We start from the raw sequence: 21,899 nt of genomic DNA, 5'->3' as shown, positions 1-21,899 counted from the left end.
ACCTGAGACACAAAGGGCACTTGCTAGCTTGGCCTACAAATCCAAAAGTACCTTCCCGTGACGTATAGCATTTTGCTTAGAGCATACAGAAAAAAGAAAAATTCTACCGCTGACTGTCTGGGGCCCGAAAGCCTACAGGAGCTGCCTAGTGGGTGGCTAGGTAGGCCGGCCAGCCTTCTGCTCTCGCTCGGCTGGGCTCACGGTGCAACAAGAGCCAGGTCTTGCAAGCGTGGCCCCTCCCCTAAGGTACCGATGGCCATCTCACACAAACAAGCAGCTGAAAGCTTAGTTCACATTTTTTAATAACATGGCACAGTTTACATTACACAAGAAGGCTCCGCCGATGAGAACATGCTGAAGATTCAGTCGCTTCACTTTGCTTTTCACATAGGATCTAGAAAGGACTTTATTACATACAGGATAAACAGCAAAAAGGTCTGTATAGAACAATCTCTTTACAATACTGAAAGCTACCACTACAGTTCCAGTGTACATATTCCTTGGATTTTTTTTCCGTTTTAGGTTGTTGTCTTTAAAAAAAAAAACAAAAACAAAAAAAAAACACTGCACAACATCTGGAGTTCACAAAAAATCTGAAGCTCACAACTAAACCTTCAGTTTACTACTAAAATAGATCTCTCTGCTTATTAGAAACAATGGTCTGTAGTTAACTTTTTTTTCTTCAAAAACAGGATAACAACGTCAGATAGCACTTTAATATACTAGAAGACCAAATGGAACTAATTTTATTTCATACATATATTTTACAGTCCAGTAGACAAGATATATTGTATTTCTCTGCTAGTAAAGTCATATTCTCTCCAAATATGTAGACAAGAGGCTTAATGTATTAGAAAAGTATTATGAAGAGACATTAAGATTGATGCAAACTTAAAAACGCGCGCACACACAAGACTTTGTCTCTGCCACCTGTCGCCCTCTGTAACTCGCCAGGGCTCCACATGGCTGACCTGTTACAGCTACCCCCAGGACTTGATTACCAACTGGAATACAGTGAGTCACACTAGGAAATGTGCACTTCAATCTGTCAGTTATCGAATACAATGAAAACATATCCATCATCTGAGAAAACATGAAGCTTTCTTTCAGGATCTGTTTGGGTGTAATTACATCTCATTACAAAACGAGGATGTGTGTACAGATATGAAAGAGGACACACTAAAAAAACGCATGGTTCCCACATGAGGTGTGCATGAAATCATGTGACTGATGGTGACGAGATGCTGGCGACCTGTCTGTGTCCCCTGATCTTGGCATCTGACAACTCCTGACGCCCCTGGCCCTGGCTGCCCCCATCCTCTGACCTTTCCGGGGCCGCTCCCTCCCCTAGGAGCCCACAGCAGCAACTTCAGATGCCAAGTTTCAGCCTGGGGTCCAATTTGCAAAATAGGATGTTTCTCCACTTAAAAAAACAAGCAAGGAAAAACAGAGTCATATCACGTAAGTGCTTGTTCAGGGAAAATATGACCTTAAGTATGTTGTAAATGGATTTGAAAAGGCTCCTTTGAGTTAGGCGGGCTTTTGTGAAAAGCCCGAACATTCATTGCATAGTTGAAGGGTTTAGCTGTCTATAACAATACATGGGAACGCAGCCGTCGCCAACTGTGTTCACTGATATTAAGTTTGCAAATAGCACATTTTAAGAAGTATTAACGTATTATGTTACTTAATCTTTACCTATTTACATTTGTACAAAGTAAAGCTTTCGTCTTACCCTTTTGCATATATGAACCCTTAGCTCATGAAGCAATCTTTTTTACATAACTATGTACATGGCCTTCCCTTCTCTCATCTGAAAGAGCTGCGCACGGTGGACTGTGGACTGCTGCCTGCCTGTTTCCCCCCAGTCACCACCGCAGTGGTGTGTGTTGTCACCTTCACCGTTTTGGTTCAAACCAAAAAGTTTTATACGAGAAACTAAAAGAGTTGGACACATGAGAACGTATGACTTGGCTAAAAGATCTGAAAACTTTCAACATATAATATACAAAAACATTTCAAAATCTGCACTGAGGCTATACATTGTTTACAGGGGAGGAGCTGCTGGCTCCGCGCCCCCCAGTCTGTGTTAGCAACGTAGGAGTCCTCTGGCTCTCTCCCTCTCTGAAGTCCGGCATCGTGTTGGTGTGAGGTTTCTTCTGCCTCCTCTGTGGCCCCTTCTCTCCTTACCGAGCCTCAATATCCTTCAGCGTGTGGGAAGGCGGCCTCTCCCTTATCTCTGCGGACAGAGGAGTAGTCCTTCTGGGGGAGACCGGGCGGCCCCCCAGCGTAGAAATGAGCGGGGGAGGCGCGCTCAGTGCTGCTGTAGGAGGGGTCTTGTTGAGGAGTCCGTTCTGGTGCCCCGCGGTGGGGCTGATTCGGGGGTAGTGCATGCTGGGGAGCCCAGGGGTGATGAGGCTGGGGTGGGGCAGGTGTCCATCGAGGGAGGCTGGGTGGACGGGGTGCAGCCGCGTGTGCTCATAGTCCTCTCTGAGCATGTGCAAGCGCTCCCGCTCATCCAGGTGACCCCCTCGTTCGTGTTCCCGCCGAGGGTCCACTGACAAGGGGTGGTGATGGTGGTGGTGGTGGTGGTTATAGTCATGAGGCTCCCTGTCCCTGAAGGAGCGGTCCGCTTCGTACAGCCGCGGGGTCGAGAGACGGTGGAGAGGGTCGTTCCTTAGCAGAAAGTCCCTGCCCAGTGGGTCTCTCCGGTGAATGTCAAGTTCTCGGTAGGGATCTCTCAAAGGGTCCCGGATGGGGTCCCAGTGGAAGGAAGGATATGGGAACCGCTCTCCACCTGGGATGGGGCTGATGCCCATGAAGGGAGTCATCATGCGAGTCCTGTCCAGGCTGCTGATGCTATTCATGGGGTGGATGCCCGTCACCCCCACTGTCATGGGCATGGAGGCCAAGGGCCCTGGGTGCACACTGGACGAGGAGTTGGGAGGTGGCGGCTCTGAGGACCGGTGCGTTTGGGGGGCCTCTGGAGGGAGGTCATGGTCTTCCTTGCGCTCCTCCTTCACCTTGACCTCTGAGCTCTTCTTGGGATTCTCATAGGCTGGCTCGCTCTTGCGCTGCTCAGCCTCGCGGCTCGAGGTGCTGTTGGGCCTGGTGCTCTCTACCACGGGGGTCCGCACGTAGGGCGATGGCACCCGGGCCAGCTGCTTGGCCTCTTCGCCCACAGCTCGCCCTTCATGGCTGTGGCCGTCCTTCTCGGGCAGGTGGCCCTCCTTCGCTTTGTGCTCCTCGGCTGTCAGGTCCTTGCGGGACTCCGAGTGGTCCCTCTCCCTCTCTTTGGATTTGTCTTTCTCGCGCATCTCAGTGTTCAAATGACCCCTGATCTGTTCAGTGGAGCTGCGGGTGTGTCCCAGGGTGCTCACCGGGAGGACAGGTGCTGGTGAAGGGTGGCTGGAGTGTCTTTTCTCAACACTTTCCCTGAGGGAGGAAGAGGGAGACAGGAAGCAGATGAAATGGGCTCATTGGCCTGGCTGGGGGCTGCCGATGAAATGGTGGCGTGAAAAGGATGGGCTGGGTCTGTCCCCACGGTCGCTGAGGTGGCCGGACGTGCCCTTTGTACTGCAAAGCCAGCCACCCTGATCTTGCCTACCTAGGTTGGAAAGGAAGCTTTATGGGGTGAAGTGCTAGGGATGAGGGTGAGTGGGAGTCTCAGGGGGAAGAAGGAAGAACACTTCTCTCTATATGTACGAGTCACGTGCCTCAATCCAGACCATGGAGGAAGAGCCTTCTGAAAGCCCAAGTGGCCCTGTGTGGCCCCTGAATCAGTGATGTGGCAACACTGCCCAGTCTCTGAATCTGTTAGTGTTGACAAGGAAGTTTTAAGACACTAACTGCAAATATGCCCTTTTGTCCAACTTTGTCATACAGAGCCAGTGGGAGGAAGAATTTAATGTGACTATTACAGATGCTTCTCCCTCCTGACATCAGGATAAACAGCTGGTTTCAGAGTCGAAAACATGGAGACAGAGCAACCTCCAAGATGTGGTATGTGAGGTGGGTCGAAAGGAAACCACAATTTCAGGACTTCAGAGTTGCAAAAAGTATGCTTGCATTAGGAAGGGTAAGAGTGCTAAAATCTGGTAAGTAGAGAAAGTCAGTAGGAAAAGCAGGCTGAGACACAAAACCTCCTGAGGGAAATGGAGCACCTACGAATGGAAATGTGAAAGAATTTCACGGACCTGTCTTGGGTGGGGGCTTAGGACTACTGGGCAGAAAATAGAGGGAAGACCAAAAGTCAGACCAGTCTTGGGGCAGCGAGGGCAGACAGGGGAGGGGGAGGTGACAAGCAGGAGCCGCACCAGGTCAACGCCAGCCACAGCAAGGCTCAGCTGGTGGGGTGGCCACAGTCGGGGAGTTAAGGTTTCCCCTACAACTGTTGTCTCTAGCCCACATGCAAAGGCTAAGAAGAGCACCTTTAAAAGGTAAGATTAGGAATGTGTTTTATTAGGTCTCCTGAGTTTCATCCAAGAGGCTGTTTGGACGCCATCAAGAAAAACGTGAAGGGTTTGCTGCCACATCCTGTTCTCTACACTGACGGCCGCTCTGAGGAGCACTCGGGGCTGAGGCAGGCCCACAGGGCCAGGTGCTATAAACGGCCCTCCCAACAGGTAAGAGGTTTTTACCATACTGCCTTGAAGGGAAATTTGTCTTTTTCTTGTGTAAGAAAGAACTCAGCGAGCATGATGGCCTGTGAACATCTACTGATCTGTCACATTTAGAGCTTGCAAAGTTGAATTCTTTTAAATCACTAGGATACACACACATACACACACAGTATATATACAGTTAAAGGAAAAGTAAATATTTGGATCATATTTGAATCTTAAGTACCAAAAGAAAATTGTTATTAAGTATTTTCTGTCAAGCATGTCTTGAGTATTCCTTATCAGTTTGTTAAAAATGAAAATAGCCTGAAGAAAGAAAAAAAAAGGGACGGATTGTCAAGAATGCTGAGGACATGCTCCAGAAAAAATACGGCAAGACGTTTTCCTTTTTACGGCTACTTCTTTCTTAGGCGTGAGTTACCAAGCACAGAGATTTTTAAAAAGTCAGTAAATTTAATTATCCACGGGGAAAACAAACCCACACCAATAATGCTTCTCGACGTTTCTCTAAATCTGGGTGAGCGAAATTTTATTAGTCATCTGCGAGAGCCCAGGATTTGAGTTTGAACGAAATTTCAGAAAAATACAATGAGGCAATGCAAACATGACTTTCTCAGAGAAAACAAAAAGGGATAGAAACCTATGGATGGCTTAATGGACTGCACGAGTTAGGAAGCGAATGTGGTGCTGACGCATGCTGTGTGTGTGTGGTCCAGAGCTCCGACTCCCTGCCTTTTTAGAGAAAGATTTAGGTTTGGATACACTAATGCTCACAGGGGCTTTGGAGGGTCTGCATGTGTCAGGGCTTCTGAGTCAGGACTGTCCTGCTCTGCTACGGTGACATTCTGTGGTCACGAGGCGCTATGGGGCCGTGGGCGTGCGCTCTGCGACGCCGGGCCCCGGCCGTGTGAGGAGCCGAGGCTACGGGACCAGCTGAAGCACAAGGCTGGGGCGGGGAGGCGGGCGGCCGGCACTTGGCACAGACGGGCTCCCCCAGCAGGACTCGAGAGCGGTTTCTTTCCGTACCTTTCTTTGTCATCTTTACTAACAGATGAGTCTCGTTTATCTACATCTCTATCTCTGTCATGAGCTGCAGTGGACGCGCCACGCTCCAGCTCCCCTGGCTTCAGCCAGGGCGGAGGGGTCGGGAACGACGGAGGCGTTCGGTGCAGCCGGTTCCAGGGCTCGTGAGGGCTGCTAAAGTTCTGCACACTGGGGCCATCCTTGTGGCCGAACACTGAGTTGGGTGCTGAAATGGTGAAGTGGAGAACAAAAAGGTTTAAGAGAAATTATATAATCTGCTGTAATGAAGGTACTTACCAAAAAACTTTTAACAGCATTCAGAGTTAAAATGAATACATATTATTGGGAGCTGGAAAAGGAAAGGAGATTAACAAATTCATTAGAGGAACTTGTCCTACACTGGAAAGGCAGCTCAGAGCTTTTTTTTTTTTTTTTTTTTTTTAAACCAAAGGCAAAGGGGGGATAATTAAAAAAGGGACCAAAAAGGTGTCAAGATTACCTAATTAAACACATCTGTGCATGCACCAGTCCCGAGCATGCAGAAGGTCTATTTTGACAATGTACCCTGGATGAATAACACTCAATTCAGAGTAGAATTCAGTCCTGCTAGTATGACTGCTACTCTCCCCACAGCTTTAGCAAACTGGTGTCACCAGAGACAAGCCAGCACTGTGACCTTAACAGATGCATGGGTCTCCACGCCAGATGGAACTGGGACGGTTGCTCACACTGTGTTTTAGGTCTCCTGTACCCGGAGACTGTGACGTATGGATGGCATGAAAGAAAACATTTAGTCACATTCAGTGACTAAATACATGTTTGGAACATGAGCAGCTGTTGTAACTCTTTCCTCTTTGAGACACAGAGTTTTCAGCAGTGGAAAACTAACTGATCCTCCCAGGCTATGGAACAAGAAATGCCGCCAGCTCTTCACTCTTCCTGGGCCTGGTGTTGTTCCTTGCTATTCTTCATCAAGCTCTTCCAATCCCATGATGCCAAGGCAAGATGAAATTTAAAAGTTGTTGTCACCTCTAATAGGATCTGTAGCTACAGCTTGGGGTAGCAGAGATGGAATGTGGATGAAACTATGAATTTATGCAAACTTCTTGGAGTTCAATGAACTATATTACCTTTCCTGACTCTCAGAAATGAATGTTAACAGTGGATTTTCCTTAAAAAGTTGGTTTTGATGTAAATGTACATATATACCTAATTCCACTGTTTAGGCCTGCTTTTGCAATGTTGAAAACTCAATTTTTTCCCAAGGGCATAGTTCCTTTTGATCTGGAAGGACCTCGAGCCACAGACAGATCAGAGGAGATAAAGAATCCAAGACAAATTTTTAAAAGTTAGAGGTACTCACTAACTGAAGGATTTCCAAGTCCCCCGAAGGCGTTGCCACCAACGGCTGCTAGGCCCGAGAATGTGGACGGCCGATTGAAAGGCTCTGCGAACAAGAGAGGGAAGGACAGGCTGCAGGACTCCCCTGTGCGAGCCCCAAGCCAGAGCTTGCCAGGAGCTGGGGAAGCCACATGGGGCCTGTGCCTCTATGCTCAGCCCTGAGCTGCCCTACTTCTCCTACCAGGTCAGGTTTTCACTGCACCTGACATTAGGTACTGGGTTGGTTAAATATTTACACAAGCTATTTTCTGGAACTGTGCATTTTGGTCTCCTCTTTCCCAGGAATGTGCTGTGCAGGCATTCACGGAACAGAAATGCGATGACATCGCACAGTAACTCTAAGACAACAACATTCTGAAGGCTCACGTCTGACACACCCTGAAGTCGGGCGCACCACTGCCTGCATTTGCGTGTACACTTGCAGAAAATATCAGTCTAGGCCATGAACACAGCATACACCTTTACTAGGAAGAAACCTATGAATAAGGCAGTGAAAAGGGAAGTGATTAAAACATAGTGGGCAATGGCTCTTCAAAATAGCATCTTGTCTTTCTTTCCACCTCCAGGATGTGCCTGGAGACATGGGGCAAGGGTGCACCACCTTCCTCCGGTGGGCAGAGCCGGCCACTGTAAACGTGAACCCCTGAGGTACCAAGGCGTGGCTTCTACCCACTGCACATCGGTGCCTGCAGACAGAACACTACGGAGCACACATCTGCTCCCTGAAGAATGTGCTATCATAGGTGTTGAAATCCTGAACCTGGACGACACCTCTTCAGACTTCTATAAGGTCACCGTCATTTCCCTAAGTGGTGACGAGCTGTCTAGGACTATGGCCAGCTTGCCAGAAGTGCAGTGGAGGCGCAGTAAACTAGGGTTTTCTGAAAAACACATGCCACGTCCCATCACGATGGGCAACTCACCTAGGTGAGCGGCAGGGTTGAGGAAGTTGCTGTGATGAGGAGGTGGCCCAAAAGGGGTCCCAGTTGGGTGTGCAGCACCTGTGACGTCAAACACAGTGGAATTAGATTTCCCTGGTAGCTGACTTCTACAACGCAACTGGCTCCTGGTTGCCTAAGGACCCACGAGAGAACATGCTAAAAAATTAAGGACATGGCTAAAGTGCACCCGGGCAACACACTGGGGAAGAAGAAATGTGCTAATTTTTAAAGATGCTGACACACCGTATTAGAAACATCCAAAAACACTGCCAGGGTGGGGGTTTTATAACCAAAAAAATTCTAGAGAAACGCCAAGTTAAAAAACGTCCAGTAAGTTCTTTACTAAAGGACGAAGAGCCATAGTCATGTTGACGGGCTCACTCGCTCTCTTAACAGGAGAGCATCTGACCGTGCGAGGTTTTCTTCATGGAGCATCTCAGGGAGCAAGGCTTGTGCTCTGAGAAACACCACTGTGGAAACTACATTTTACAACCCCTGGCTCAGGGCAGCTGCCCTCTCTGCGCAACTGTGCTCCGGGCCGCCTCACCGTCTCTTCTCCTGAAAACGCCTTAGTTGCCACGGCTCCGCACCGAAGGACACTACAGCCCAGCTGTATAAGGCTCTGCTGTGAGTTATGCTGGGTTAGGGGAGAGGAAAGCCTCTTGATTTCTCTCCATCTTCAGGGCCAGGAGCAACTAGTTTCCTTGGCTGTTTCTGGACGCTAATAATCGTATAACTGGCTCTGAGTCTGGGTCAGCCAGGGAACCAGGTCTAACTCTGTGGCCTTTCCTTTATCCACATGTCCTCCTCTGCTCTATATTTTGCCTTGAAGAGGCTTCAAATTCTTTTCATGAAGGAAGCTGGGGAAGGAAAGAGGGAAAGAGAGACACAGAGTGCAGAGGCATGTGACGCTAGGAGGGAAAGTATTCTAAGAGTTCAGGGCATCTGGTGATATGCAGGTGACAGCTGAGGAGGTGAGCTCTGCGGGAGGCGGGCCTGGCTCTAGACAAGAGATTGGCCAAGGCTACCTGAAGGTGCCTTTTTAGTTTATTTCAGGCATTAGTGCCCAATGGTACGACAAAGGTGGCTGAATTCAACAAGTGTGTGCAAATTATACATATCAGTTAAAAGTTTCACCAAATAGCCATCTGAGGCAAAAATCCAATACTGTGTACGCTGGAAAAGATTACCCTCCAGAATGAAAGCAGAAACAGGGCCTGGATGAATTTACTAACAGCTATTCTATAGTCCCTTGCACTTTGACTAAATTTCTATGAACAAGTATAAGTTCCTTTAGAAATACAGATTAAATGGAGGAGGGTAGTCCTTCCCCAAAACCCTGTTAACTCCATTTGTGTTTGGATCGTTGCCCCCCAGCCTGCAGAGCCTGGGCGCTGGGATGTGGAGCACAGCAGCCAGAACATCTGTCCTGGTCACAAGCTGTTCTCTGTTCAGCCCTGGACAGTGACTTACTCTCTACCCAGACAGTGCAAAAATGTCACCCTATCTCCACAGAGTGAATGGAGCCCAGCATATTCATTGGGTATTAAGTGTCACCAGCTAAATAAAAATTTGGCTGGATACTGTCTGTGTAGTACAAGCTAATTAATGCTTCCATGAAGACTGGAGCTTTGCTCAGCCCGGGGCCCCCAGGGTGCCTTGCAGTTCCAGAATTATTGAAGCAAAGGAAACCAATTCATCCGCTTGGCTCAAATGGAAGCCAGGGAGAAACTGCTCTTTTTCTCTCTAAAAATTGCTCTTAATGTAACCCTGCTCAGAGCCTAGGTGCCATGGTAACAAAGCCTTCAAAAAAGTCCCTAGACAGAACTGACAGAAAAACCTGAGACCTTAGCAAATTCCATCTACCCTCGAGGGTGATTCACTTGCTTTGGCAACAAAGCCCATTAAAATGATGGTTTCTTGCAATGTGGGTGTTTCTTTTTTCTTGAATGGAAAAGCATTAGGTCCACCAAAAATGAGTCTTGTATAAAAGCCTGGGAAGGTAGCAGGCAGGATGGATGTGAAACTTATTCTCTAAGGATGAGAAATAAGGAGCCCCTTGGAGATTCATGTCCAGGAGAATAAATTATACTTAGCACAGCGGGTATTACATTATGGAGCTGGTCACTAAAGTGAGCTTAGTGGAGGGGTTTCCAAGTATCATCTAGTGGAACCCTGTGTCAGGCAGTTGCACTGAAGATGGCTCTAGGACAGACTCAACGGTAAGGAACCTTTGATACTGAAGCTTGTTTTCCTCTACCTAACACCCCTCACAGCCACTGCCTATGTACCCGGAGTGGAAAAAGGTGGTTATCTGAAGCAGGGTCCTCAGCAGCCCCCTCCCCCCTGCTTTCGCACACCTAAGAGTCACTCAGCAGTGGGCATTCTCAGTCGTTAATGAACAGCTCTTTGGGGTGTTTTACACCCTGTTCCCTAAATTTCCTGCATTATTACAACCGACCGGGCTACACTACTAAGTTCTGTAGCAGAGACAGCCAGCAACCACTGATTCACCCACCCACCCTATCGCAGACCATACCACCAGCAACTGTAATTGTCATAACAGTGGATCCTTGAAAAATGTAGGGGTAACCAACATTTTTGTAGGTAACGCCAACCCCCTGCACGGTAGAAAACCCGCATATAACTTTTGACTCCCCCAAAACTTAACTACTAATGGCCTACTGGAGGCCTTACGCATAACATAAATAGTCGATTAACACATAGTTTGTATGTTACATTATTATATACTATATTCTTATAATAAAGCTAGAGAAAATATTAAGAAAATCCTAAGGAAGAAAAATACATATGCAGTGTTGTAGGTACTCACTGAAAAAATCCACTTTAAGTGGACCCACATGGCTCAAACTATGTTAATTGTCAACTGTGTTTCTTTATCTTCAGACCCTCAAAACACAGCGTGACTAAGCCTTGTGGTGCAGAACGACTGAATGTTTTGTGGGCACCGAGAGCAAAGTCCTGGGCTGTTTCCCTCTGGTTGCCCTTGCAAGCTTTCTGATCTTTTCTTCAATAGCATTTGACGTGCTCTTGAGTTATATTGGCTTACTATAGAAGCAAATAATGAACCAGAGCAATAGGAGTCCCCTAAGGGAAAGAGGATCTTTTTTCCTTCTTTAATGAAAAAGGACATATCAATGAAGCACATTTCATTTCCCTAGCTGTGCTAAAGATGTGGCCTTGCGAGCTGGCATAGATTGTTTTTTAGGGAATGATTGAGCGGCGGCCCAGAGCACAAACGTAGAGTACGGAGCTACCTGAGAACAACACTCCTCCACTCTCACCTGCCCCACTGCACTCACCAGCGGCAGAGAACAATGTCGAAGGCCGAGCCAGGTCGTGGGGGTGGTGGATGGCTCCAAAAAGGCTGGGGCCTGGAGGTCGGCTCAGGAACTCGGGTTTCAGTCCGAAGTCCAGTTTATGTGGGTCTGACTGCATTTGTTTCTAAAGCAGCAAGGGGAAAAATACAAGAGGACGTCCTCAGAGGAACGGCAGGAAAGCAAGACATCAGTGAAGGGGCTGAGACAGAGAGGAAGTGCCGAACAGTGCCCTCGGCCTCCGAGCCCCAGTGGGGTTCCTGGTGATGAACGGCATGAGAACACAGTCGCCCACACACCGCTGAAAAGCAGGCCGGCCTGTGAGAGGGCAGCAGGGCTTGCCACCCGGAGGGCCTGTCTCTCAAATTGGAACGCCAAGCGGCGAAATCAGTGTTCTGTCTTCGAGGGTAGATGGTTTGAGGAATAAAATCCTATCTTTACTTGCTCAAACTACCACCCCACCAAAGTAGCTTATTTGCTGTAAAGGCCCATTTTAGCAAGTTTTTAAATGATAGTATTTTAAAGCTCATTTTATTAGGAATTCTGCATGAATAATCTTCTGTGTAAATTAATTGTTTAATGGCTCTTTAGTATACTCTAATAGATCACAGTACATTAGGAACTGAAAGTTATGAAGAAATATTTGCATGCCTATAAACTAATTTTCAAATGATCATTGTTACATATTAAAAAAAGCAAACAAAGTAGGGTAATTAATTTAACTAATAGGGGTCTTTTCTTTGCTTACTATCCCCAATTACTTAAGAAGAGGCGATCAGTCCAGACCAGAAAATCACCAAGAGCCTCTCTTTGTTGTGAGGCGCTTGCCATCAGCTGCAGTCACTCTAGTCACTCTTATTTCTATCCCCACCCTCAAGCTAATCTGTCAGCTCACCTTCCTCTGAGGCTGCAGTAGAAACTGGATCCTAATCTGCTTCCTGGTTCCTTACCCAGGCATCATTCTTGTTTCTTTTTTTAATGCAAACATCAATTTTATTTTGATACTGTAGCAATATATACTTGAAGATGAAACTTCGAAAATTATCGTTTAAAGTAGCAAAATTATTTTCTCATTTTTTTCCATTACAGTTACATTCAATATTATTTTGTATTCGTTTCAGGTGTATAGCATGGTGGTTAGACAATCACATACTTTACAAAGTGTTCCCCCTGATGTTTCCAGGACCCTCCTGGCACCACACACAGTTATTACAATATTATTTTTAAAATAACTGTATTTCCTACCCAGCAACATTCTTGAGGCCTGTAGCTGTTTCAAACAGTAAACAGTAATTTCAAAGTTGCCCCACCTTCTTGATTCTCAATAGCCCTCTGTGAATCAGCATCACAACCCCTGGGATGGGCACCCCCTGCAACCCCTTGGGCCCAGGGTCCAAAGCTCCCCGGCCCTCGTCACCACCTCCCGCTCTCCAGTCTCCCCCTTCCTCACAGCCCTTAGCCTGTCCTGACTCTCACGCTTCCCATCTCTTAGACTCTTCTGATGCTCAGTCCATCGGGCTCCACTCCACCTCAAACTCCTTTATTTTCTACTAAAAATAAATCCCTACCCCACTGTATATTATAGTCAACAAGGTGACATCTGATCCAGCATGTGTGAGCATCAGCCAAGTGTGCTATTCCCTCACTGCTGACGGTCACGAGCCCACTCATCCATCACACCCATTTAGAAGGAAACCCACCTGAGCACCTCACCCTGGAAGCCATGCCCCTCGGAAGCAGACAGCACGGTCACCACTTTTTATGCACGTACTGATCCTTACTACTGAACCCTAAGCGACTACACGCCCGGACAGATGAGAGCGCTCTGAGCCTGGCACAGTAAGACACCTGTAGGCAGGAGGCTCTCAATAAATATTTGCTGGGTGACTAAAAGAATGAGTAAATGCACCATATAGAAAAAGGGCAATTTAATTTCTCCTTAAATCTACAGGAAATACTGTCATGGAAGGCCCACCATAAAGTAACAGCCAAGCCCCACGACAAAGCTCCTAATTCACTATAAATCTATAAAAACCTTTTGAATGGCTCCTTTAATTTCGTTGCCAAATTATTTAGTGGTAACACTGCACAGTACACAGCACAGTTCCATTAACCACAAGTTAGGTCCATGAAGCAAAACGGCGCTTGGGGATTACACAGCGTTTGCTGGGAAGGGAAGGAGACCAGCCATCAGGTGCGTAAGAGGCCTTCCTCACTGCAGTGGGGTAGTGACGGTTTCAGTCACTGGGGCACGTTCATGGAAAAGAAGTTGCTGAAAGGGCACACACAACATCCTTCATCTCTTTTAACCAAAGGAGTTACAGGAGGACAAGTCTTCCCTACTGTTCCACTGACCGCATCATCCAGAACAGAAAGTGAACTGAACTAAGTGTCAGAATTTAGTTACCTCTTTAGAGCACACACATTTTCTAATGAAGCTAAACCATAAGGTTTCTGATTAAACCATGCGTAACAATAAAGTGAGCCAAACTCAGTGATAGGATATTATGAGAAAGAGCAGGCATTTGGCACCAAAGCAAACATCTTAGTGGCCTTATTTACTGAAGCTGGCTTTTAAAAAATCATTTAACCATTTAAACAAATGAACGAAAAAACATTTCTGTGGTGACTAGCTCTCCCTCTGTGTTTATCACTGTCTTTTATTATTCTCATATTGGCTCCCAAATGCTTTTAGGACTAAAAGCTTATTATTAGAAAAAAGAATGAACAGAAGCTTATTGGAATTACTGGATTGATTGTTTACTCCCATTTTTCTAGGCATAGTTACACAGACTATAAACACCCAGACTGTAAAATCTGGACTTGTCAGTTACTTTGCTCCCTAGGCCAACCAGTGATGCCACATCTGGTCACCTGCAGAAGTCCCTGACCGCTTCCCTATTGTGTCATTACAGCCTGGTCAAGCGTGCATCGTATTCACCGGTATAATGAAAGCAAATGAAAGGAGAAAATCACTTGCAGGCAGGTAAGGCAACTGGCCAGATGGCGGTTCTGACAACTACTGATTGTATTCTCCCCTCTGGCACTGGTCATCAGGAGGACTAATAAGATGTGGAAAGGTCACTGGAAACAAAATACTGCTTCTAGAAGAGCCATTTTCAATACTCCACACATTGCTAATGGAAGTTCCATAGCATCATACACGGCTTACATTACTTGACTATTTTCCAGAGACATAAAATGAAAAGAATGCACCAATTGTTACAGGAAGGAAAACGTTCATGTGTAGGTCTTCCTGCTTGGCTCCGCTCTGCCTCTGACGGCTCATGTCTGCTGTCAGTCCTGCCCCAGTGTGCAATAAAGCCAACAAGCAGGCAAATGGTCTGTGTATTTTCCCCAAACATTTATTTTAGGAGTTAATTTCTATGTACACTCTTTAGATCAATAAGATGACCAAATCATTTCTTTTAAAAGGAAAACATCATCAGAGTTCTCAGTTTGCTTTTGTTTTGTCCTGCTGGTGGTTTCCCTAATTAATAGAAAGATTTCCAAATAGCTTTTCCAAGAAAGACTTGATCCTTCCTGCCAGCAGAATAGGTTTAAATGCCTCCTTAGCAGGGAGCCCCCAGCCCCAGGAGCCCAGGCCCGCACCCCCGCCAGGAAGGCACACTGACCTTGACTTTCTGTTGGTGATGGTAGATCTGCCAGGCAATGTGAACATGCATAGCGCACCACTTCCCTGGTTTCTGAAACGAGAAACAGCAACGTGGTCAGAAGGAAGACCTTCCAGAGAAAACCGCCTTCAATTTCCCCGAAGCCTTCAGCAGATTTTGGCTACAGAGGCCCCCCCCTTTTTTTTTCTTTCATGAAACAAGAGTGCTTTGTACCCTCCAAGTGCCTTCTGTCAGCAGCTCTCCAGTGCCCGTCCCTCCCGCGGGAGCCCGGGCTGGCAGCTACTCCTCAGAAAGCCACACTGGACCTCCCTGTTACCAAGGGTGAGACGGCAAAAGCCCAAAGCCCACGTTGTGCCTCTTCTCTCTTTCTTTTCTGGTGCCAGCTGGCAGCCCCGGGAGAGTGGGAAGCCCTACTTGACAAATGTGGCCATGCTATGATGCAAATGGGCTGTTCAGAAGAGCTAATTAGTGAACGCCTGTGAATCAGTTTAAAACAAGGGAGGGTCCCGAACCTGTGTCACCTCCTCCAGCACTGGCTTTTCTTTACCCTCAAAGCAACACAAAGAAATTCACCACATTTTTACTGAAGCCCAAAGTGCTTTGCTAAGAGTCTGCTACCCATTTGTGTGGGTGGGCAATACCCTCTTCTAAGTAAAAAAAGGAAAGAAGCAAAGACATGACCTCAGTCCTTCCTACTCTCTAGACCTCTTCACCTATCAGGGTCCTCCTCTACCCTGTGGGAGTTTATCAGTCCAGGTCTTTCAAATTCTGTCAGGTCCTGCTTTACAGGCAGGAGTCACCGTGAGTGTGTTGTCTCACTGGGGGTCAGGGACCATCTCTCCCCATCTCATTTGTGACATAATCTACCCATAAGCTCCGAATGTGCGCCCAGTAACTACAGCATGGGTGAGGAGAACCGATGCCCGCTTCCTACACCGGCAAAGGACAGACACTTCTGGTTTCTATATGAAAGAGCTGATTCTGAAATATGTACTTAAATCCAAGGCTGGGGTCAGTTTTCTGCTTTACTAATGAGATTATGATGACACAATTCTTTTTTTTCCTTTTGTAAAAATTAAATTATATTATTTTCACACCAGAAATGGGTTAAGTATAGCAGGCAATACAGTATCTATCCATCTTCCATCCAGCCATCTACCTTCTCTCCCAACCCCAACCAACCAAGTCAGCCCGCACTGATTCAGAGGTCACCTGCTGGCCACTCTCCAGACTAAAGATGTTAACAAACCAAGACTTAGAGTAACCCTGTTCTGCACCAGAGAAGCAGCTGAATGGCTGTGACAGGTCAACATCACTTACTGCAGAATGAGGCAGCCTCCAGCCAAAATCAAGAGACCCAGATATATGTATTTTCTAGGTGCAAGAGAGACAGCAGAACTCAGTGAAATACTAATTTTAGCCTATAGCTTAATTCTTTCCCCTTAAGTTCCCACGAGTCAAACCTTTTACCAGAACTGCTTACAAGAGAATCTGATTCAGTTGAATTTTATCTGTTAGTTTTACCTCAATAGCCTGGCTTCCTCTAACACTAAAGCAAAGCAATTCAGGCCATTTTCAATCATAATACCTGAGAAACCCACCCCAACAAAAATGTCATTCTAACATGTCATTCCAGCGTTTCTGTGGCTTGGTTCCTCATAACAGATTTGTATTTTTAACCCACAAGGAGTCACACAGAGGTTGCAAAAACAGTTCTAGAAGAAGCTTTCTTACCCTTAACATAGGTCTGAAAGGATCTGTCAACTGTGAAGAGAAAATGACAGCTTGGTTACATGCCTGTCACTCAAACAATTGCTCTAATTAACAAATTTGTAGTGCTTCGTTAGGAGGGGAAATTAAAATGTTAGAATTTTACTTTTAAATGAAGCCCTTTCAGAGAATAATTAACCCATTTTCACACTATCAAAAGTGCCAAATGTCCCCTCCCCCACTTCACAAGGCTTGGTACATCCACACTGACAAGCCCCCAGAACAAGTTCAATCAACAGCAATTTGCCCTCTGGCAACATGATCTGCTCACACCCCACATCTGAGGAGCTTCCCTATCCTGAGCAGCCCGTCCTCACCCCATAGAATGGGCCTCAGGGGGAGTGGCCCTCAGCCTGTGCGGTGGAAGGCTGGACCCTGACGGGTATCTGGGGACAGGTGTCCTCCCGGACGCACAGCAGAACTAGGCTATCTCCACCAGTGCCCATAATTTGAGGGCTGTACACTACTCAGAGGGATTATACATTTTGAAGAAGTTCACTAAATGTCATAAAAATACTTACATAGTTGAGTCATTTTAAACTTCTACCTAACTCTGGTCATCAATTTCTGACTGCCCTTCCCCAGGGGAAAAAGACAATATTATAAAAGGTAATCATTTTTCACATTTCCTACAAAGATGAATGTAAATAACAATCAATGAAACAAGATTATACATATCATGTAACTTTATATTCTTTTCTGAGAGTAGGTAGAGGTGTACATTAGGAATAAGTAACTGCAGCATAAAGGGTATTTTCTGTAACTCCGGAGCACAAAAGGATCCCTACCACGTTACGAGTAGAGGGCCAGAACAGCAGGCAGTACAGGGATTCCCCGACCCTGGAAAGTGGGAATATGTCCTGACTTTGAGGGAAGAAAAGTGCTCAGTGCTTTTCCGTGTGAAACATTTTACAGCTATTTCTTTTGTGCGAGATAAATTTAAGGAAATACAGAGAAGACTGGTTGAATGGGAACTACACAAGCGAATAGGGTGGAATTGCTGATCTCAGACTGTAGGCCATTCCTCTGTCCTCCCTCCAGCACACTGTGAGGCCACAGCAGAGCAGAGAGATCTTATTTTCCTAGAGTAAGTGGCATTTTCTTCCACAAGCTAGAAGGAACAGCTGAAACAGCAGCTCACTCAGATGAGTTAGAGAAAGCCTGAGCGCTGGCTGGCCATCCCACGCAACCCGCCCCACCGCATGTCACCTGGATCAAGCCTGACTTCCTACGTACCCTCGGGTCCTTCTGGAGCAGAGTGTGCGGGACTGTCCCAGGTCGAGCAGCAACATCGATAGGGTTGGATGTCTACAAATGAACCAGAGCACAGCTTAGGAAGCATGTAACAAGCACCACGCAAGCAAGACCTTTCTTTCACTCTATAAATTACAGAAGTCAAATGTTGTTTTCCTTTTTCAATTACAGTTTACATTCAATTTATTTTGCACAGTTTCAGGTGTGCAGCACAGTGGTTAGACAGTCATATGTTTTACAAAGTGTTTCCCCTGATGATTCCAGTACCCACCTGGCACCATACATAGTTATTAGAACATTATTGGCAACATTTCCCCTGGCTGGTTTGGCTCAGTGGATTGAGCGTCGGCCTGCGAGCTAAGTGTCGCTGGTTCGATCTTCCAGTCAGGGCACATCAGAGAAGGAAAACTCTGACTCCAAAAAACCTCCGCTGCCTTGCGGCATACCTCTTCAGGGGAAAGGCTAAGGGAGTAAACCCCGACAGAAAATCCGGAACCAGAGACCCTAAGGCGGTTTGACGTTGTAGTCAACACCGGCAACTCCTGCGGCGCACCTGAAGCCAAGCTGTATTGACTCCGTCTTTCCCTTGGACCCTTCAGCTGCGAAGAGAGGGGGGGTCTGCTGCATGGGCAACAGCAGACCCTCCATATCACCCTGCCCAGGCTCTGTAGCTTCAGCTTCACTGGAGAGGACACTCCAGCGTCATCGCAAGATGTTGATTCAACATGGGAGGAGACAGATACTGTGTCACTCCCGAGTTGGACTGCACAACCATTCTCGGCGGTGCAGATAGACTCTTAAGAAGCTACACCACCGTCTCTCGAGACGGACGGCTGCCGACGATTGGCAACATTCCCCATGCTGTACTTTCTGTCCCCATGACTATTATGTGACTACCAATTGTACTTCTCAGTCCCTTCACCTTTTCACCCTGTCCCCAATTTTTTGTTCTCATTCTGGAATACAAGAGCTAGCAGGTTCATTTTTCTCAGTGACCATGCATGCTCTTTGTCAGGACTGCACCCTATTTTCTCCAGGGACCCTGGCCCGAGACTGCCCTCTGCAGCAATGGCTTCTCAACCTGGAGAGGCCTCATTCTGCTCCGGTGAAAAGCACTGGACCCGAGAGAGAACCAGCACATAGAGGTGCTGCCCCGACACCCAGCTTCTCCCCAGTTACTCATAGCCCTGTCATTGTGCTTTTTGCTTCATCAACAAACAAACATTGCAAGAAACGCTTCAGGAACATCATCATAATTTGCCCTATCAGGTGCTCCTCATCAGAATAACTGGAAGTGTCTTACAGACATTAAGCTAACTCTCTAAAATTTAACTGGCAGACAATAACAAGGAATTACATGCAGTAATTACTCATTAGCAGTGGTGGAACTGGGACAAGAGAATCTAACTTAGGGACCACACAGACTTACATTAAATGATTTCTAAAGTAATTCTGCTTCAACTTTCCTATTCCCTTCTTCAATCTTATCAATGATACTAACCTCACCTGCAGGCTTTTATCCTTTGGAATTAACAATAGCAATAAGAAGACTTCTTGTGGCACAAGCAAACACTACTTTTTAGTGGGGAAAAAATTCAGCAAATTTTTCACAAGGTATTTTATTTAAGAAACCACAACCTCTAAGAATCCCTTCACACCAGGAAGTTAACTTGTGAGGGAAGAGAGCTCAGAGCTCAGGTTTAGGCACAAAGCTTGCCTACAGGGAGAAGGAAAAAAAAAAAAAAGAAAAGAAAAGAAAGGAAAGCAATCAGCGGCTGTACAACCAACAATTAAGCTGGAGTGTTAACAGACTGATTTGCATACATATGAAGAACTCCACTAATGAACTGCAATCTGCATATTCAATCAGTAACATGGCCTGCAAAGGCCTATTTCAACTCCAGGAGAGACACTTTCTTGCCCAGATGTAGTTTTCTGTGTGATTGGATAATTGTGAGTGAGGGAAATAGTCTAATTTATTAAATAACCTACCAGTCTGTTTGGGGATGCACAAGAGATTTGTTGCAACGGAGAGGGGATGGACCAGGGTCTGATGGAGTAGTAAGGAGCAGATGGGGGGAAGGAGTTTAAAAATCGCCATCATTTTATCCTAAGATAGGAGGTGTTTAACATGGCCATTGGAGAAGCCCATGTATATACTCCCAGCTTATAAACTGCAACCCCGTGCAGGTAAATGTGATTTCTAAGGTGCAGCCAGCCAACCCTAATACCTTTTCATGTCTTCTCTGAGGTCTAGTATTAAGGCACTGTGTCTTTGGAAATGTAATACGTGTTTAACCTGGGGGACTCTGGCCCAAAATTGGGGTTTTGTCTAAGAAATGAGATGGAAAAGTCCCAAAAATCACACTGCAAAATTTCCTACTTTAAAATCTAGGAATGGTTCCTAACAAGAGAAGTACATTTTGCTTTATTTTGTATGAAAATAGAGCAGGAGCTGTAGGTAGAGTTCTGAGAATTACTCCTCAATACTGAGCCTCAGTAGCATGCCACTGACTAGGTAGAAAAGAATATTGTTATTGTAAAGGGTCTCTCTCACACAAGGATGTTCGTAAGTGATGTCAGAGCCTTGGCCTTGGCAAGTGTGAAGGTGCAGGTGAGGGGTGGGTGGACTGAGAGAGGGCAGAATGGGAGAAAAGCATACAGGAAAAGGCCGGTGCTGCCCTCCATCTGCAAGCAGACAGTTTGCAGACAGCTGGGGCTGAGGGGGAAACGAGGGAGAATAAATGGGAGCATCTTCCCTTTCTGTAATTAAAAAGATACAATTTTAGTTTGAAACCTTTCTTGTCCCTTCTGTTAAAATCAATAAAGGCTCACCTTTGTATCTTTGCTAATAATATATACCTCAAGGGCAACTTGGTGCACATATATCTGGCATTTGATAGAATTCCTGACCAGAAGCTTGTGTCCACAATATTGGCAGAAAACATATACATATATTCAGCTACTTTTAAAGAGCACAGAAAATCCTAGATCAACTGAGATTACATGGGTAGTACAAATTGAAAATTAAATTTGGCTAAAGTTTAAAATGAGATGGACTTTGAAAAACATTCTCACCTTAATCCCAATGATCACTCTGGATCAGAAAAATTACAGGTGAGACAAAGCAGTACCCACCCATATGCTTAGCCTGAGGCTCCACGTATGAACATGCTCGTGTGTTTACACTGTAAGGTTTCTTACCTTCGGCTGAAATGCTCCTTGTAGTGAACCAAAGGGGCCAGTGGGTGGAATCATAGGGGGGATGCCGGATACTGCAGGAGGGTAGGAATGGAAGAGCTGTGGCCAAAGATGGAGAGGGAGAAAAAGCTTTTAGCAGGAGGCAAATGATCTACTCCAATTCCCTTCCCATAGAAAGACATCAACATTAGCAAGCCAAGTAATCTCAGTTCGATGCTATTAGTCAGGAAGCCATGATGAAATGATCACACAGATGGGCCATGAATGCTTAACTCAAAAACTTAAAAGTAGTTCAGAATCAATCAGCCAACAAATGATGTCCCAGATGAGGACATCATTAGAAAGGGAGCTTTTCTAATTATTAATTGTTAAATCGGATAAAAGTCCTAAACGGTGGGAGATTTTAATGCATATCAAAACCAGGAGGGGTGCTGAGCCAAGTAAGATGCCCAGAAAATTACAAGTTAATTAGAAAAAGGAAAAAAGAAGGAAGAAAAAGAAGCAAGTCTTTATGAGTTCCAGGATTTTATACTATTAAAACTCAATTAGTACTTTTAGATTTTTGATAGTCTGAGGAAATGAGAAAATATTCACAATCCTTGCTTCATTAGGTTGTTCTAGAAGTGGCAGTTCCAGAGAACAATTTAATTGTCTCATGTAAAATGATGACAAATATTTGTGGAAGGGTAAAATTAAAGGACTCAATATAGATTT

At 45.9% G+C, this 21,899-nt stretch overlaps 1 protein-coding gene across 4 annotated transcripts in view; it reads right to left on the bottom strand.

Moving 5' to 3' along the window:
- Nucleotides 1–285: 285 nt before the first annotated feature.
- AUTS2 (activator of transcription and developmental regulator AUTS2) overlaps nucleotides 286–21,899 on the bottom strand; it is a 1,178,499-nt gene continuing 1,156,885 nt past the window's right edge. For 2 of the 4 annotated variants that reach the window (XM_090276907.1, XM_090276908.1), the window contains exons 11-20: nucleotides 21,189–21,284; nucleotides 17,967–18,038; nucleotides 16,695–16,724; nucleotides 16,281–16,334; nucleotides 14,961–15,032; nucleotides 11,311–11,452; nucleotides 7,970–8,047; nucleotides 7,009–7,092; nucleotides 5,649–5,871; nucleotides 286–3,435 (exon numbers count right to left, since the gene is read on the bottom strand). In XM_090276907.1, coding sequence (XP_090133033.1) covers nucleotides 2,187–3,435; nucleotides 5,649–5,871; nucleotides 7,009–7,092; nucleotides 7,970–8,047; nucleotides 11,311–11,452; nucleotides 14,961–15,032; nucleotides 16,281–16,334; nucleotides 16,695–16,724; nucleotides 17,967–18,038; nucleotides 21,189–21,284 — 2,100 coding nt within the window. In that variant the 3' untranslated portion in view covers nucleotides 286–2,186. The remainder of the gene's footprint in view (nucleotides 3,436–5,648; nucleotides 5,872–7,008; nucleotides 7,093–7,969; nucleotides 8,048–11,310; nucleotides 11,453–14,960; nucleotides 15,033–16,280; nucleotides 16,335–16,694; nucleotides 16,725–17,966; nucleotides 18,039–21,188; nucleotides 21,285–21,899) is intronic. The other 2 variants (XM_090276909.1, XM_090276911.1) reach the window with 1 other exon arrangement.

This window comes from Furipterus horrens, unplaced genomic scaffold (genome assembly GCF_987537825.1).
Source record: "Furipterus horrens unplaced genomic scaffold, mFurHor1.1.pri manual_scaffold_5, whole genome shotgun sequence".
Taxonomy (NCBI): Eukaryota; Metazoa; Chordata; class Mammalia; order Chiroptera; family Furipteridae; genus Furipterus; species Furipterus horrens.
Note: the sequence above shows the minus strand (reverse complement) of the source record. Positions and strands in the feature narration are given on the sequence as shown.